The sequence below is a fragment of the Archocentrus centrarchus genome, chromosome 9 (assembly GCF_007364275.1).
Source record: "Archocentrus centrarchus isolate MPI-CPG fArcCen1 chromosome 9, fArcCen1, whole genome shotgun sequence".
NCBI classification, from domain to species: Eukaryota; Metazoa; Chordata; class Actinopteri; order Cichliformes; family Cichlidae; genus Archocentrus; species Archocentrus centrarchus.
In genome coordinates, this window is record NC_044354.1 from 631280 (window position 1) to 649145 (window position 17866).

General features: G+C 46.8%; 1 protein-coding gene across 2 annotated transcripts in view; it reads right to left on the reverse strand.

Moving 5' to 3' along the window:
* Window positions 1-1364: 1364 nt before the first annotated feature.
* The window catches only part of znrf3 (zinc and ring finger 3), a 61338-nt gene continuing 44836 nt past the window's right edge, over window positions 1365-17866 (reverse strand). Inside the window, exons 3-8 of one of the 2 annotated variants that reach the window (XM_030736917.1) lie at window positions 11102-11176; window positions 8094-8225; window positions 7234-7341; window positions 5841-6008; window positions 3483-3585; window positions 1365-3400 (exon numbers count right to left, since the gene is read on the reverse strand). In XM_030736917.1, coding sequence (XP_030592777.1) covers window positions 1653-3400; window positions 3483-3585; window positions 5841-6008; window positions 7234-7341; window positions 8094-8225; window positions 11102-11176 — 2334 coding nt within the window. In that variant the 3' untranslated portion in view covers window positions 1365-1652. Of the gene's footprint in view, window positions 3401-3482; window positions 3586-5840; window positions 6009-7233; window positions 7345-8093; window positions 8226-11101; window positions 11177-17866 lie in introns of both variants that reach the window. The other variant, XM_030736916.1, reaches the window with a different exon arrangement.

The following is a 17866-nucleotide window of genomic DNA, read 5'->3' on the forward strand; positions in this document are numbered from 1 at the left end:
CGGTTTTTTGGTCAGAGAAGATTTAATCGTCTTTTGTGCAATTACCATGTATATACAAAGTCTCATGTTAGTGATTTTCCTCCAAATAAAAAGCAACCAAATAACTCAAATGTTCATACACTCTGAACATAAGACATGGCTTGAAGATAAATATATTAGTAAATAAATATTCAGAGAACATAGTTCCATTTATGAAATGTGTTTGCTATACAGGTACAGAAATATACACATTGATTTCTAGCCTTTTTTAAAAAAAACATTTGTAATGGTAATGACAGAAAATAATTATATTCTTAAAAAATATTAATTTTTGTACACATTTTTATCTTCTTAAGTGCTAGAAACAATAACCCAAAAAAAAAAAAAAAACTTAAATAGTGACTCAAGTACCCCAAAAATGTTATATTTGCAGTAGGTACATCTCTCTATGCAAAAGGCAAGATTAGATTCTCACGTGATTACAGCACTGGGTTAACGTATAAATAGGGTTATTTCAGGTTTCCCTCTGTGCAGAGAATATGTATATTTCATAGAAACAGTATAAAAACAGTCTGCAGGACAAACAGGCGTGAATGACAAGCGTCGATATCGCAAGTATGTGTTACGCACAGCACGATTCAAACGGATACACTGCGGTATTTATAACTGCATGATTCAAACAGAAGTCACAGTACAACAAGGAACGAGTCTTTTCCAGCTGCTTTCCTTTGGCCTCTTGATGCATGCCAGAACCTTTACAGATATTTAACAGAGCACGCTTCGTTGTGGAAGTTGGGTAAGTGACTTTTGAGGGCTTCCAAACATCTAGCAGAGTGCCACGCTCTGTTTTTGAAGCACTCCGCTGACCCCGGGACGCTTGGATGACCCCGGGACGCTCGCCGTGGTCTGACGCTTAACCAGAACCTGTGCGGCGTGACCGCGAGGCTCGCCACGCTGCTCGGGCGCGTCTCAGACAGGAAGACCGCAACTGGACAAAAATGCAACACATAAAACAAATTCTGTGTATTGACCAGTGTGAGCCTTGCATTCACATTTCTATGCAGTTTTCCGTAGTTACATTTAGCTTTTTCTCCGTGGAGAAATATTTGGGTCACAGGTACGACCCGTTTCCCTGCTCCTGAAAAGATAAACAACAACAATCATGTCTCTGTTTTGGTTTTGGTAGCTAAGTCCAGAGAACCTACTTGAATTGGTGGATGAAGCTTTAAAGGCAGTGGTCATGTGCACATATACAAAATGTGGATGTAGATTTGGGGGGGGGGGGGGGGGGGGGTTCCACAGCTGGCACAAAAAAAAAAAAAAAAAAAAAAAAACGGATTTTGTTTATAAAATTTAAAAAAAAAAAAAAAAAAAAAAAAGGGGCCCAGATTTTAAAGCCTTGACGGCAGCAGGAAGTCTTCAAATAGATGCCAACACCAACCTAGTTGAATTTTCAGTTAACGACCTCCATCCATGTGTGTAGTATCGTTTGTGGCCACAGGAATGAACTTATACATTGTGTATATATAGAAATGAGGCCATTTCAGTAGAAATCCACACAATCTAAGATGATAACATTCAGCATTCAGAGAGCAAGAACAAGGCAACTGAGGGTTTCAATGATTGACTGACACGGTACCACATACACTGTTCTGTTGGTTCTGGACTCGCGCTCATATGCACAGACCTCCCTCGTTTGTTGAAGAACTGCTTCCCAGTGCAGCGGGGCTCGCAGAGAGCTGAGGGTGAAACAAAGCCCTGGTCTCCTCCTCTCGAGGATACGGGTGCCCTCTCAACTGTCCTGAGGTGAAGTACCTGTCCTTGGGCTCGTACTGCTCCCCTGTCCGCAACTCTGTCTCCACCGTCACACTGACTGGTAGCAAACTGCTCTGGGTCTCTGGCCCTGTGCCTGATTCACAGTCTGTGTCCTCAGGAATTATGGGTATTCTCTGGTTGAGTTCGCAGCAGCCCTGCCCCGAGCAGGCCTCCGAGTCTCCGTGCGCATACTGCACATTAACGGCGTAGTCCTCAGTATAGCGCCCCGCCGCGGCCCTGTGGACCTTCATCTCTTTGTAGAAGCAGCAAGGCAGCCCTTCATAGCTCACCTGCTCAGCGGAAGGGCACAACTGCTCCGAGGCAAAGTAGTTCTTGGAGGCTGAGCTCTGAAAGTCCACCCCCCTGTGACAGGTTGCAGAGGCCAGAGCCCCTGCTTGGTCCAAGTCCTGCCCTTTGCACTCAACATTGGGAGGAAGCACCTCAAAACAGCAGCTACAGGCTGCCGCCCCGAGCTCCCCCGGCTCCTCCTGTGCCCCCTGCCCCCTGTCGCCTCCGGCAGCCTCTGAAGCCCCGGCTGAGGTAGTGCTGGTGTTGCTGGTCTCCCTGGGTTCCAGTGATGAGCGACTGCTGTAGTTGGGCTCCAAACTGCAGTTGGAGAGATGGTCCCCCGAGTTATATCCCGAAGCTCCAGCCGGGAGCTGGAGGCAGTCATGTCCCAGGGGTACCGGGGAAGAAGAGTCTTCAGCTGAAACTGCGCTGCAAGCCGTAGCCCCCGCTTCCCCCCCGGAGCCCCTACACGGACTTTTACTCCGGTAAACGTAAGGATCGTAGTCGCTGCTCAGTGAGCTGCGGAAAGTCGAGCAGCTACCGTACACCCCCTGATTGCTAACCTCAGTACAGTCCAACATGGAGTCACTGGAGGAACAGTGGCACTGGCCCGAGCTGCTGCTGCTGCTATCACTGCCGGGACAGTCAGCGAGGTACCCGCTGCACACGGAGCGATGCCCGTGATAACAGCTCAGGCCAGAAGTGCTGCCGTTATCAGCTATCCTTGAAGAAGAGGCAGGTGCCATGTGCACCACCGTGGGGTATAACAGCCCTTGCTGAAAAGCCCTGCTGTGGTGGCTCTTGTGGACTCCTCCTCCACCAAGCGGCCCTGCCACAGCAGGTCCTTGGCCCCCCTCAGGCGGTTGAGGGAAAGTCAACCCCTGAAAGTAGTAGTGCTGGTACATGGTTTCATACTGGGAAAAACAGGCTGCCCGGGAGAAGTTGCGATTGTGGATTTTGGGTCTTTTAAAAGTAACATGATGTGGCTGCGCGGGGTAGGCGGGGGGTCCACGGTGCTCTAATCCGCAGTGGTGGGGGTTGATTGAATGCTCCAGATGAAGAGTGGGGTGGTAGCTCCGGAGAAAGGCAGATGCCGATTGGGGTGGGTACAGACCTTGGGGATCTGAGTGCTGGTCCACGGTGAGCACTGTGATAGGGTTGCCGTGCGGGTCCATGCTGGTTCTGGTTGGATAAGCCGTCACCTGACCAGCACGGTGCACCCTTCCCGGGTAATGAACCGGCAGCACCACCCGCTGCCTGCTGTGGACCGGGTTGCCAGGGTCCATGCACGCTTGTCCTGGATTCCCCTTCTTCTGCTCTGTGGTAAGAAATAGAGCGACATTAAGAGCCGGACAAATAAAACACTGAAATGTTTCTAAAGGGCTTCTCGGCGAACTCACCGATGATGTTGTGTCTGCAGTGGGGACAGGTGTGATGCTGGAGCAGCCAGGGGTCGACACATTTCTTATGAAATCTGTGGGCGCACGGGATAACCCGCAACTCCTGCAGGAGGAAATAAAAGATGATCATTTTCCAGCACTGTCGTACCAACAGCAGCAAAGACAGATTAAATGGATCAAACAGGCGCTCCTATATTTAATGCGATAAATTCAACTCGTCTCCTTTATTTAGCTGGTCAAAAACACTCAAACAAGCAGTTTTGTATGAAAAATGAATGTAAAGCCTATTTATTTCTTTCCAATAATTCATCCATATGCATATTTTACAATGTCCACTTAGGAGTCCCATTTCAAGCTCCATATTCCTGTTCTTGGTTACTAACAGCAGTTTTTTTGTGTGTGATTCTCAGTTCACAGTAATCTGGGCTTTGGTGCATGCAGACAAGTCATGGCTCTTCATTTCCCCACCCTTTAAGCCAGCTATCCTCTGATTGGCCAACAGAGGGTTTAAACAGCAGGTGGGTGGGACTCAAAGCTGTGCCAGTGTTAGCAATAAACCCCTCTGACATCACACAGGGCAGCTCGGTGGTGGGACCCTCTTGCTGTGAGGCAGCAGTGCTAAGCACCACACCCCCGCCTCACAGCAAGAGAGTCCTGGGTTCGATTCCATCTGCGTGGGTTTCCTCCCACAGTCCAAAGACATGCAGTTAGTGGGGTTAGGTTAATTGGCGGTTCTAAATTGCCCATAGGTGTGGATGGTTGTCTGTCTCTCCGTGTTGGCCCTGCGACAGGCTGGCGACCTGTACAGGTGTACCCTGCCTCTCTCCCTATGACAGCTGGGATAGGCTCCGGCCCCCCCACCCATTCACAGGCTCAGAGACTTCTCACACATGACGTCATTATTTCAAACTTTTTAATTTGAGCTCCCACCATTAATAAATGTAACAAATAATGAAGCACATGATAGCTCTCCATTAAATAGTCCTCATATACTCTTTCATGGTTGCAGCTTATATCGTGTATATACAGAAATGTCCAGAAGGTGGCAGCAAAGCTACACTGAGCTGTTATTTGCTGTGATGGTCTAATACCGAGCAGCTGACTCATGATGGGACAAAGAAAGTTCTTAACTAGACGTCACAGCACAGTAAAAAACTTTGATGGCCACTAAAAAAACACTTTCTCACTCACAGACTGATAAGAAATGAATTCAATAATTTTCCACTCAGCGAATTCATAAAAAGCATAAAAGCAGGCGCAGGGTGAGCGTTACAGACGCGTTACTGTGCGGCTCAGCGTGACTCATCTTCAGGCTCCTTCCCACCAAAGCTTTTGTTGCTCGGTTCACGGCTCAAAAACGGCTTTGATGCCATTCAGTCTTTTATTGTGCCACTTCCTCTGTGCAATCCTGGCGCCACGCTTTATTCTGCTTTCTCCTCCTCATACTGAACAGACGCACAACCACAAAAACACACACACACACACCACTACGTCCCCTCTGGGGTTTGTCCTCCCCATCGTCCTTGAGCGAGGATGAGCAATGTTCTTACTGTGAATCTACAAAGATTACAATACATGATTTGACTCCTTCAAGGATTGAAGAAAGCCACACTGAGAAAAAACACACAAACAGGAAGCATAATCACAATCCAGCGCACTCTGGGTACCCTTATCTCTCCATGCGCTCTGAGAGACTGAGCTAAACATCTAAAAGGCAGCGGAAAGACTGTTCCTGAAGATCCCAGGACCGCGGTCCCCGAGCACATCGGGGGGACTTCCATCCCATTGTCCATAAAAACTGCAGCGCGTTTCATGTCGGCAGAATTTGCAGCGAAAAGAAAACAAACTGAGTGAGTAGATGATCACTTCAGCAGAGCTGGTTTGGCTCCCATATGGTTCACTGATGCCTGCACGGAGCATCAAATACAGCTGGTTTACGTTAGTCCTGCATCTGTGTGGAGTGTTTCTGTGTTCATCAAAGTGTCACTCAGACTCATTTGTATTCAGTGCTTTAAAAAAATCCTCATAAAAATGTGATATAAAAAGTTAAACATAGTTTTGCTTGGATTTCATGTCAGCACAGGTCAGGCTCTGTGAACCATTTTAGTCCAGTTTTATATTTTATCAGATCTTATTGTTGTAAATTAATGCTAAGCTGCTTAAATTGTGTTTTATTGAACTGTTTTCTGATTGGTTTCTTAGTCAAACTTCATGAAAGCTGCGACGTGCAGAGAGCGTCTGACTGAGGGACCATCGTGAGGACGACCAGAGCTCACGGGAAGCTGCACCTTAAAGGTGAAGCATTCCCTTCGAGGTGCCCTCAGTAAGCAGCAAACAGAGGTGGGCGGCTCTGCTTACCTCCCCGTCGATGTACTTCTCCAGACAGATGGCGCAGTCAGAGGTGGAGCTGCTGCTCAGAGAGTCGGAGGCTCCACAGCTGCTCTCACGCTGACCTTTGCCTTTGGCTTTGAACTTCCTGGTCTCCATCTTCTCCAGAGCCTGGATGGCCATTCTGTTCATGGAGCTCTGCGGGGGGGGGGGGGGGGGGGGGGGGGGGGGGGGGGGGACAGGGTCAGAGGGAGGTTTTTACAAGACATTTAGAAGCACATTTAACACAAGAGCCACAATAAGATGAGATTAGGTGTTTACACGCTGCTGAGCCACGTCCCTCTCTGGTTTAAGACCTCTCCCTCTGACACGCCGCATCATTATGCACGAGCAGCTCTTTGTGGGTTTAATTTCCCGCACTCGTTCCATCTTTTAATTTGCTTTAAAATTGTTCCTTATTAGGAAATGTTGACTGATGAGTCGACACGTACAGAACTGCCTAATAGGATTAATCTTAACGACTCGTGTGTAACAGACATTGTGATTTATCGCGCTCGGTGCCTAAACTGATGCTGCATCACTTGTTTACATGACAGTTATTTATGCTCAGGCTTAGCGAGATCACGACTCCACAGGGTATTATCCCAGGTCACAACCTATACCCCGATTAGCAAGAGAGCAATGAATTATTTGGGATGAAAGGAATTCCCATCACAGGGTTAACAAACATAAAACGCGAGGACTTTAAAAGTTCAGTATTTTCCGCTGGTTAATTAACTCGAGTCGGTCCCTCGAGGAATCGTTCATTAAACCCAAAAGTAACGTAATGGATTTACAGTTACTGTTTAAGCAATATTTACACCACAAGCAGTTCATTAATTCTTCACATTTCAAGAAGGAAGGTTGTTCCATGTGAAACTCGCCCCTGGTGTGAGGCGAGTTCACTTAATTAACCACCAGAGGAAGTCACGACCACGTCATCTGCTGCTGTGACACACACCCACACCCACATTAAGAGGAAAAAAAAAAAAAGAAAAGTGCACCGCCTGCAAACCCAGACACAAATGTCTCCTGGCAGGATTACACCTGTCTTAATGAATGCCCCTGCAGGTTTTATGCACTCTCATGACATCTCTGTGCGCTTGGCTCCTGCAGCCAGCCTCACATCAGCATTAACCGAACGCTAATCCTGATTCGTGTACCCGACGTAAGCCTCCACCGAGAGCTTTTTGTCAGCACACAAGAGGAATCAATCAGAGCTGCCGTCGCCTGACGCAATGCCTGCAACTGCCGCTAAAGTGGAGCTGACTGGAAAAACAAGGCTCGGCGTTTCTGGGTGTGTTTTATGTAAGAGGCACGCATACATCTGGAGACTCAGATTGGTATTATAAACAGTCCCAAGTTGTTGGGCTTCCTCACTAACCTGGCTTCTTCTCTGCTTCAGTTTGATCTTGATGAGCAGAATGAGGCAGACCAGCGACACGACCACGAAGAAGGCCAGAAAGATGCCCATGTCGAAATACTCCGTGGGCTGCTGTGGAAACAGGAAGGCAACAGACACACATGCAGCTCATTAAAAAGGTTATTTCATCATATGAAGACTTTCATTTCCATCCACTGGCACTATATTTGATTATAGTTTTGCTACTTGGTCAGCAGAGCAGGACACGCAGAGCTGTAACTCGTTATGTAAATCGTAAAATGTAACCTGCAGCATTCATGAACACTGATTATGGTTCTGGTCGGTTCACTTTCAGCTCCGCTCAGGTCGGTGCTGCAGCTCCACTAATGAGAGCAGGGAGCCGACCCTTTGATGTTTGGAAATCATGGATAATAAAGACAATATAGTCGGAGGCACTTCTACTGCAAAGTAGAATAAAAAAAATAGAAACTCACTGAGAAAGCAGATTATTTTATTCTAAAATTCGCCCTCATCACACGGTCCTTTCTCTTGAGATTTCATTATGTCAAGTTATTTGACCTCAAAGTGTGCTGGTCTCTTATCAAATATTCCAAGCAAACAAACAGCTCTTTGAGCGGCTGATATTAATCTCTGCGAGCGCTGTGAAAACGTCTTCGGCCTCGGGCAGCAGAGAGCAGCGAAGAAAGGAGAGGGGTCAGATTTCACAGCTGGAATTTTCGTTTGTCTTCACATCCGAAGCGTCTCCGAGCTGTTTGCTGCGCCCCACAAACACGTTCGCCTCGTCCCCGTTTTCCTTACATGTGCCTCAGATTTATCCCACACGCACGGAGCGGTCTGGGCTTTGTGGAGCGAGCTCTTACCCTCGGCGGTCTGTGCTGGATCCGAGCACGGGCCACTTTCTGCTTGTTGACGATGTTCATCAGTTTGACGGCGTCATTGCCCTTCACATAAACCACCGGCCGCTTCAGGGGATCCTCGGCAACCTGGTTGAGCTAAAGGAGACAGAGACAGACGTCAAACACAGATGGACTCATTTCTAACTAAATTAGACTGCCTGGGACCGGTGAGGATTTCCTTCATGCAAAGAAAAGAAAGATGACCTTCAGAAACACTGAATGTCACACAGAGTGATACCACAGAGATCAGCTCCATCTGAACCAGGAGAAAAAGTCACATCAGCTGAATCTGTTACAGTTTTTAAGGTTTGTTTGATACCCAGGTTACTTTTAAGGGGATTATTATCAGGAAAAACAACATTTTCACACTTGATCATGATTGGCTCATGTACAAACAATAACTCCATTATTCTGATGGATTCACACTCTACTACAGACAGTACAAAACATGGACGTAGCTGCGTTCTGTGTGAGTGCCACCAGGTGGCGACAGCCGGGGGAAATCTTTCTGCGCTGACCTCTGAACTCCTCCCTGTTGAGTTTATGGGCTCGGCCAATTGTTTTGAGTGACGCTGAATAAAAAATTAAGGCTATTTTGTAATTCTTGGTTATTCTGTTGTGTTGTGGTATGAAACCGCACTCTCATTGGCTAATGAAATGTCAATCATACGTCGTTAGCCAATGAGCGTGTGGTTTCACAGTCCTACCCCTCCTCCTCACATCTGGTCTTTCTGAATTAAGAGGCGACACTAATCTTGAGGGTGATGTGGTTATGAGTCACCTGTCAGGTGTTTTTCTTCTTTTCATTGTTGTTAAATTGAGAAACGTAAGTGCTTAAGCACCACCTCAAACCAACATCAGTTCAACTACGACTACTCGTCAAGAAAAGGCCGCCAGCAGACGCTTATTCAGCATCAGAATATTTGGGAGGAGGGAAACCCTAACTGCGGGGGGGGGGGGGGGGGTCATTTCTCAGTTTCAGCATGAAGAGAAAGTGATGTAAAACCAGCGAATTAGAATTAGTTACCAGAACCAGAATTAGTTAGCCTAGCTTCATCAGTGGAAGGACAGGTTAAACAGCAGATGCTAACTTTGGCTGCTCCCCCGACACGAGGGGTCACCGCAGCGGGCGGCTCCTCCTGTTTTGATTGGGCAGATTTACACCAGATCCTTCCTGAGCCAACCCCAGAGGAGGTTTGTATCTCTGACTAGAATCGAACCAGCAACCTTTCACTCGCTAAGCGATTGTGTTAATGTGATGGTGTAACATGATTACACTGTAATATTTGCCTGGTTCCTTTCCCCTGTTTTTAGCTTCAAGCTGTTTTTATATCTGTAAAAACTGTTCAGTGTTCCCGTGATGGGCTGCTGATGGATGGGGTTGGAAGTGGGGGGGGTTGTGGTAAAACTCTGTGGGTGTTCAGCCTTGAGCTCAAATACATTTGTGTCAAGCATGCAAAAATAAGAGCTTTGTAATTATAACCCAGGACCGATGCTGCTCTCAGTCTTCTGTTTGTTCACGACTGATTAACACATGAGTGTGACAGCGGGTCCTTTAACGAGGATACGAGGCAAAGAGAAGCTGCAAAAAAAGTTTTTAACTTTTCCCAGCTGGGAAAAATGACCTATAGGTCCGAGACATGGAAACTGTGGCCACAGTTTGCCAGAGGGAGCAGGAGGAAATAGTCAGTGAATAGTATGTTCTGGCTTTTGACTCAGTTGACATGCTCCTTTACTCCTCCTCGGCCTCTCTGTTCTTCCCGCTCGTCTGCTGGTTGGAATCTGTAATTTGAAAAGCCCAAGGGAAATACCGGAGATATATTCACATTGCTATTTCTTCTGCTGTCGTCATGTTTCCCAGTGAATTACTGTATGTTCTGGTTTAAAAGTATAGACGCTGAAACTTTTGATCTCCTGCTTGATTCTGATGAGCTGCTCTTACTTTGAAACTCAAGCCCCCCCGCGGACAAACGATGCACCAATAAAAAAATGTACACCTATAAATACAACTGCAGCACACAAGCAGAGAGTTAACCACAAACTTTACTTTTCCCAAAACAAAACCTCCAGCGGCCCTTGGCCCCACATTACAGTATAAACAGAGAAAAAAGGGGGTCAAGTACATTAACTTTGTAAAGCTTCTCCTAATTTTGGCCCCAGGACCTTAATTCTCCTTAAGCTCCTCCTCCCTGCCCCTCGGCCTTGTGACTCCCGTCTCTGCTGATCGGGCTGCTCTGACTGGAAAAGCCTCTCGGGGGAATTTAACACAGCCGCCTAGCGCTGCCTTTCATGTGGTCTGTGCGCAATCCCTTTTATCTCTCAGCTACGCGCTTTATGATCCGGCAGCAGAGAAGAAGAGGCGAGGAGGGAGAGAGAGGAGAAAAAAACCCTGCAAGTCCGGGCCTGGCGTGGCAGCGATGAATACCACAGGAGAATTCCTGCGACAAAAGGCTCAGAGGAGCAACTCCAGTCTTATACCTCTTAACATCAGAGACGCAGCAGTCAGGGAGACTGTCTCCATTTGTGTGACAACAGACAGACTTTCTTACTTTAGCCTCCCCTAGATGTGCACTCAAAGAAGGCTCTCAGGAGGTGAGGTAATGTGTGCTACCTGTGCAATTATGAGCTCAACAAAGTTTGGCCACGGTCTAGTGAAAGCTGAACCTGGATATCCATTTTCAGGCCTCGCAGAGAGCAGCGCGCTCCTCCAAACACGTTGGGAGAGCTGAAAGGCCTGCAATGGCTGAATGAGCAAAGGCTGATCCGCATGCTTTTGAGCAGAACTAAAGATAGAAAGATCATTGTTTGTACACACACACACACACACACACACACGGGAGGGCAGGGCGAGCTGCTAAGCTTCATTCAGGACTGAAAAGCGGAGCGTCTTTCACAGAGACACCGAGACAGATTAGACTGTTTCAGTGCTGCTGAGCGCCTGAATGCTCGGCTGATTCTGTGTGTGTACAAACCTGGTCGATGGCATCCGGATTCTCAGAGACATCAAAGATGACGGCCGTGGCTCCCCGCTGCACCGCTCTCTTTGCCTGCCAACACAGAGCAAAGTAATGATCAGATATATTCAAAGAAAGCCGGCAATGTTTAACACTTCCTAAGATAAGAGTTCACGTTTGACTTCAGGCCACTAGAGGGCGCGCTCTGCCTAAGTGTAACCTTCGCGCGCACCATGTGAAGCGAGCAAATGAGAAAGAAAAACTACACCAAGCAGATGAGACGTCAACAAGCAGGGATAACATTTGCTAGGATGCACATGTGGCCGCCTCCATGATGTCATTCCGTGTAAATCTGCACCACATTAAGTTAATAACACGACAGAAACTTAAAGACTTCCATACAGAACCAGCGCGTGCACAGCTCCACGCGATGCATCTCTGCTGTGCACGTTTAGCAAAGTTGAATAAAGTTATGAAGGATTTCCAGCTGTTAAAACTGTGAGCTCCTTTCATGTGAGAGTGGGAAAGTCACAACACGGAGGCCGTTTGAAGAGTTCTGCTAAAGGCGAAAGATAAAGGAAACGCTTGGATCTGCAGAACTCTGAGTATCTCCTCGCAGAATCCAAATTGGCTTCTCCTCATCTGAAAAAGAAGTTCCTTTATCTTAACTCCTGCCTTCCCTACAGCCCGTCCTCACCCCGCCTGATTCGCAGTGCCCTATTTAGACAGCGTTTTGATGTCTACACTACATGATCTAAAAGAGCGCGGCTGGGATCATATCCTGGTATTATCAAGTGCCCTTGGGTTCCTGCCAGTGCTCTTCATAACTGGAGGGAAGGGGGGTGGAGATCAAAGCGACAATGCTGCGACTCTGCCGCCGACTGGCTGGAGAGTGTCACCGCTCCACCCCGCAGGCACACGGGACAGGGAGCAGTGGTATGTGCGGGGGAGGCGCAGTTGCTCTTTTTCCCGACGCATCGCGTTGATTTCTGAGGCAACGACATTTAACAACGGGACGTTGAGCAACTTTCAGCAGCATCTGTCAAAAGCAGAACCTGTAGTTCAGCAGAAGGAGACCACCACAAAGGCCTGCAGTGGACCTCATCAAAAACTCCTCTGTGCACTATTCCAGCTTTGCCTCATTTATAGCAAATGGTGCATCATGTGACAACGGCCTTAATTACCGACTCATTTATCAATTAATCGTCCTGAGTGACTCTGCAGGCTGGCAGAGGATTGTAGAAACTGGACACCAAAAATCCCGTGTATTAAAAATGAGCAAACAAAAGCAAAAAGGCTTTTAAATGCAACATAACGCAATATTAAAGATAAATGATCTTTTTTTTTGGTCCACTGATTAATGATTCAGAGAGGCGGGATTTCCCTGAAGCCTGCTCCGATGATTCAGCTGCAGCTCAGTTTGTTCCTGCTCACATCAAAGTGCTCATTTTCTGAACGACACCGTCCACTTTCTTTAATGTAGCTTTTCTGTAGCATCACATTCCCAAGTTCCTGTGTGCTCTCTGAGCCTTTAGGAAGGCGTTAATGATTAAACATGGCTTTCCAAGAACAAGCAGGTGTAGTTAAAGCAAGTCTGGGATCAACCTTTACTTCCTGTGAGCAGGCCGCTGCTGCCGTTTGCATTCTCAGGAATATGTTTAATTTCAGCACTCGGGCTTCTTCTCCTGCACCCACCCTCAGAGGGACCAGTGCAGCGTGGAGGAGCTCCACGACACTATGACTGTAACTCTGAGCGTACAGCAGCTTCAGGAAAATGTAAACATGACTCTGAATTTCAAGCTATCTCAATCAGATTTCCCCTCCGTTTAATCCATAGACAAGATGTTTATGAATCTGGCTTTCATAGCTCATTAAAGACTAATTAACTGAACAAACTGAATCAATCATTCCCAGCAGTGAAGGAAGGCCTCATGAAAAGCAGCAGCGACATGCAGGAAACACGAGCTCTCCTTCCATCGCCCTTTTCTCTCTCATTTTTACTTCTGCACTCGGAAAAGTTCAAAAGCGGAATCTCACTTCGGCTTTTCCCTCTCACCCAGTTTTCTCTCAGCTCCACGCTGCCAGGCTCCAGCCCCCATTTAATTCAGCACAAGTCTGCTCCTTTGATGTTAGCTCTCCCAGTTAATAATTAATAGCTCTTGGTAAGACGCTTTGAGAAGAAAGAGATCTCCCTCCTGAAGAATCTCCACTCGGGCAGGCCTGCGCTGCAGTGCAGGGACTTGCCTGACGACAACAAAAATGCACCCACAGGCAAACTGGCTCGCTCAAAAAACATGACACATCTCCTTTCCAACCCCATAAAAAACTGCAACCTTTGGACACCAAAAAGAAGGATTCATAGAAGTAAAACTAACACAGGGTTTGTTATTGTGAGTGAGCTCCGAAGTCTGAGGCAGCATCGGGTCAAAAATGATGACTTACACACCAGAAAAGCTCATTTAGCTCATCGGGGAGAAAGTCGAGATGAACTTCTCGGAGATCAGGGCAGACGGATCGTATCGAGTCTTCAGGGATGAATGTGGCAACACGGCAGAAATTTGGAAAGTTAGACCAAAGTGCAAAGTGTCCGACATGTAACAGTTTATAATAGTTTGGCTTTATAAAATGTAACTATAGATTAAAGAAGTATTCTTCAGGAACCAATCAGGGGAGACTGGACAGTACAAAGTAGATTTACTGAAGTACTGCAGGATAAATGTTACACTTAATATACGGTGATGTAACTATTTCTGTGGTGAATGGTTACTTTGCTGATGAATAACTCAAATACAGCAAACTGTTGTGTTTGAGTTATTCCCAAGCTTCCTGGTTTGTGATGATTTTACTATGGAAGTACTTTTACCTTCATTTCCACGGATGGATCTGAGAGCATCTTTCACTGGTGGACATAAATCCTTGAAACACAAATAGTCAAGAACCTGAAACACTAAAGTTTACTGATAATATCTGAAAACTAGAACATGATTAGCAGTCTCTGCCACCAGAATAAAAGCCCTAAAATACAGTACTATCCGAGGTAGTGATACCTCTGTGTCCGTCACAGATACGGACAGTATCCCGAAGAATGAGCACCGGATCTTTGACGGATACGTTTTGGAGACTGGACCCTGAAAAATCCCAACTCTGAACGAACATCCATTAAATATCCAGATAATATCCCTGTAAACATCTGTGACAGATCAGATCTTCCTGTATTCTCTCTGGGAACATTATGGATACGTGGCAGATCCATACAGTGCTGGATCGTTCCGGAAACAGGCCCTTTTTTTACGCTTGATTACTCGTGCATGTTTTTAGTCATTAGACTGGTGCTCTGTGAGATCTGATCTTTGTCCAAGATAAACAGTGAATGGAGGTAAACATCTCTGAGGCAAACCGGTGCGCTGGACAACAAAAAGAAGGAAGACGGCCAAACTGAAAAGTCTCACCTTGAAATCCTATAAAAAGTTAATGTTTTTCTCAAAGCTGAGACATGATCTCTGGTCCCCAGCAGAGTGCTTGATCAGTCATCCATGCTCAAAAGTCAGCTGAACTCTCAACCTGAACTGCCTGCCAAGATGGTGGGTGGTTGGCGGCGGGGGTGGAGGTGGGGGTATTACAGGTACTTCACAATAACGGCGGCTAAACAAACTTCCCGCTGGCCCGGAGGCATTAGCATTAGGGTCCAATCATCCCCGAGTGCACAGAAACCGCAGCAGAAAGCAGTGAGGACTCAGTCTAGACACAGAGGAAAATGAAAGCTATGTTTAGCATCTCTAAGTGAGCTTGCCAGCTCGGAAGATCTGAGGGAGCGAAATTTTCACTCGTCTGGAAGGAGCCTCTTCCCAGCGTAGCACTCACTCCATCATCCACACGGACCCGAGATTTTCATATTAACACACACAAAAGCCACGCGTGTGTATTTATAAATATGTATGTGTGACAGAAGGACATACATGATCAACAACTGGATACACCTGCAACATCTGGCTCATTCCTCTCTCGGTGCTACCTCTGACTTTCTTCTCCTCTGCTTCCCTCGTTTTTCCCCTTCTTCCTCCTTCTGTTCGTGCTCGCTCTCCCTCCCTCTCTCTCCCCGCATTGCTATAATTAAGGCAATTAAGTCTTCAGAAGACTCTCCACTGCTATTATGCTGTAATTTCATGTTGCCTCCTGGCTTTACCGTTTATTAAAAGATAAAGGCATACTTTTCTCCCGTGGATTTTCTCATATGTGGTCACCCCCTCTTTTTTTCCCTCGTCCTTTCTCACTCCCTTTCAGGGAAGGCATGTGTGCCAAGACATTATTTACATTCAGCTAAAATAAAATCAGAGTTTTCAACGTGGCTACGCTTCATCTGATTGGACGCCTCTGCAGCTCAGAGAAAGAAAACGGATCTCTGAGAGCCGCCTGTTCTCCTGACATTTGGAGAACAGCAGGATTGAGAACATTACTCACCATCTTCTCCACTCACAAACTGTTGCTGTGTCATAACATGTTATTGTGTTTACAGATACTGTATCGCCCGCGTGCCATTTAATCAGCAGGTTTGACGATCCCGTTCACGAGTGCACGCCGTCGGTCGAAGAGAGACACCTGACTGCTGTCGAGTCGCTGCTCACTTCCTACTTTCATCCTCACAAACCTCTGAACTCTCCCACTCCCCTCTTAATATTAATGCCTTCTCCCAGCTGCAGCCTGTTCCAGCAGTTTCAAATATTTACGGAGCACATAAAAATCCACTTGTGTGTCACACTGATGGGGGCCGGGGGGGCCGGCAGGCCTCCTCAAGCTCCTCTCCATTCAGCCGCTTTCATATAAACTGACAGTTTACCCAACGTAAACACACAGGGGAAAGAATCACTTAGAGCACTCAGCGCGCTCAGTGCCCGCCATCAATATCCAACATGCAGATAAGGAAATGGATGCTGACCTGGTGACCGTGCGCCTCAGAGGACCGACGCTGAATCCAGGAAGGGTTTAAACCATAAAATGTATTTAAAGCACCTCAGCCTGAAGCATTAAATATCATTTCTTTAACCGCTAGACTTTAATAAAACAAATAAACTCCCACACAGCTCATGCAACATGGCTGCCTCCATCACTCTGTGAAAACTTTGCCTTTAACAGTGTGTGTGTGAGTCTGTGTGAGTGTGCTGTAGTGTTATAACACACTGCCCCTTCACAAAGGGTTACAGCTCCCCTCGACTGGCAGTGACAACAACAAAAAAAGGGCGTCCTCCACAATAATCATGTGTTTTAGTAACTCACAAAGAAGCACGAGGGACACACGCCTGCACAACACTGTAACCAAGTACATGTTATCAGGTCTGACCTGGTTGGACTGTTGTGGTAAACATGCAACAATCAGCTGCATTCGGCGTCCATCGGGAGCCGGGCTTCAGTCTCAGGGTTTTCCTGCTAACCCCCGTCTGAGCTCTGACCTCACAGAAAAATATCCGACTGCTGAGCTGGTTTATATTTGCCTTTCTTTGCCACATCAATCACATCTTTATTAGCCGTTTGTTGACTGAATGGTTGATTGATTATCAGTGTTTTTCTATCGCTTTGTGATAAACGTCACTGAAAACAGGTCACCTGTGAAAGCAGCCCGACAACCTGCTGTCAATGAAACATGTGGACTACATATTAACCCTGCTGTGAAATATGAATGTGCATGTGTATCATTTTTATTTGTTTTCATTAGAATGATCCTGAGTTCAATGATTTCATGCTAATGTTGTTGAAATTAAACTAAATGTAACAACATTTGTCAAACCGCCGCTATGTATCGGAGAGCTTTGTGTGATTTGTCCTTATATATTGATCTGAATATAAATACATTGATCTCACTAGAAGATAATAAAATCAGTTCCCCTGATAAAGTGTTTGCACAAATGTAAGAGCAGAAAACAGTTTCTGTATCTGCCTCAGCACACAATGTGGGGTGGCCATTCACCCATCATTGCATAACCAGCATTATACAAGCGAACTGTGCTATCAAAATATGTGTGTGCACGCGCATGGGTGTGTGAGGGGAACCTCTGAGGAGGCCTACCAGTGGAACTTGGCAAAGAGCCGACCCCATTAAAGAGCTGAGACAGGGAGGGGGGGAGAGACAGACGGAGGTGTACTCCCCGTCCCTCACACTCACGCACGTTCATCCTCAGCACCGAGTCCTGACTTATAAAAAGGCCGTCAGCTCTCAGTGCTGGAAAACACAGAGCTGTGCTGTTTGTTCTCTTCAAAATGCGACCTGAAAACATTCCCAGCCACGAGAAGCTCAATCCACTCTGCGCTCGTCTCCATTTATCGATTCCATTTTGTAAATTCGGGGTTCCTTTTACCTGAGGGGGCGGAGCTGGGAGCGATGTTGCTCCCAGGCCGACCGTGTCCCAGGATCAGCAGTTGGAAAAGCAAAAATAAAAACAGGATTTGTTCTGCAGGAGCCAATCATGCTGCACCTGTGATACAATGATCAGTGTGCTGTGCTCACACATACACAACAGTGTCACCAGAAGTTGCTACAGTTTTACTGCCGCCATCTGGGATCGCAAAGTCGGAGTTGGTGGATTTTCCGAGTGGGAAATCCAACTCGAGGGGGTATTCCAGCTGAAAAAGTCTGATTTGCCGACTTCCCGCTTCAAATGGAACGCACCATTACTGACTGTTCACAGCCGCTCTGCACTCTGGGAAAAGCAGCAACCCCCCCATTGTTTACCATGTTTATTACACATCTTCAGGACGGGATCATAAACTTCACTTCATAGAAGGAATAAAAAA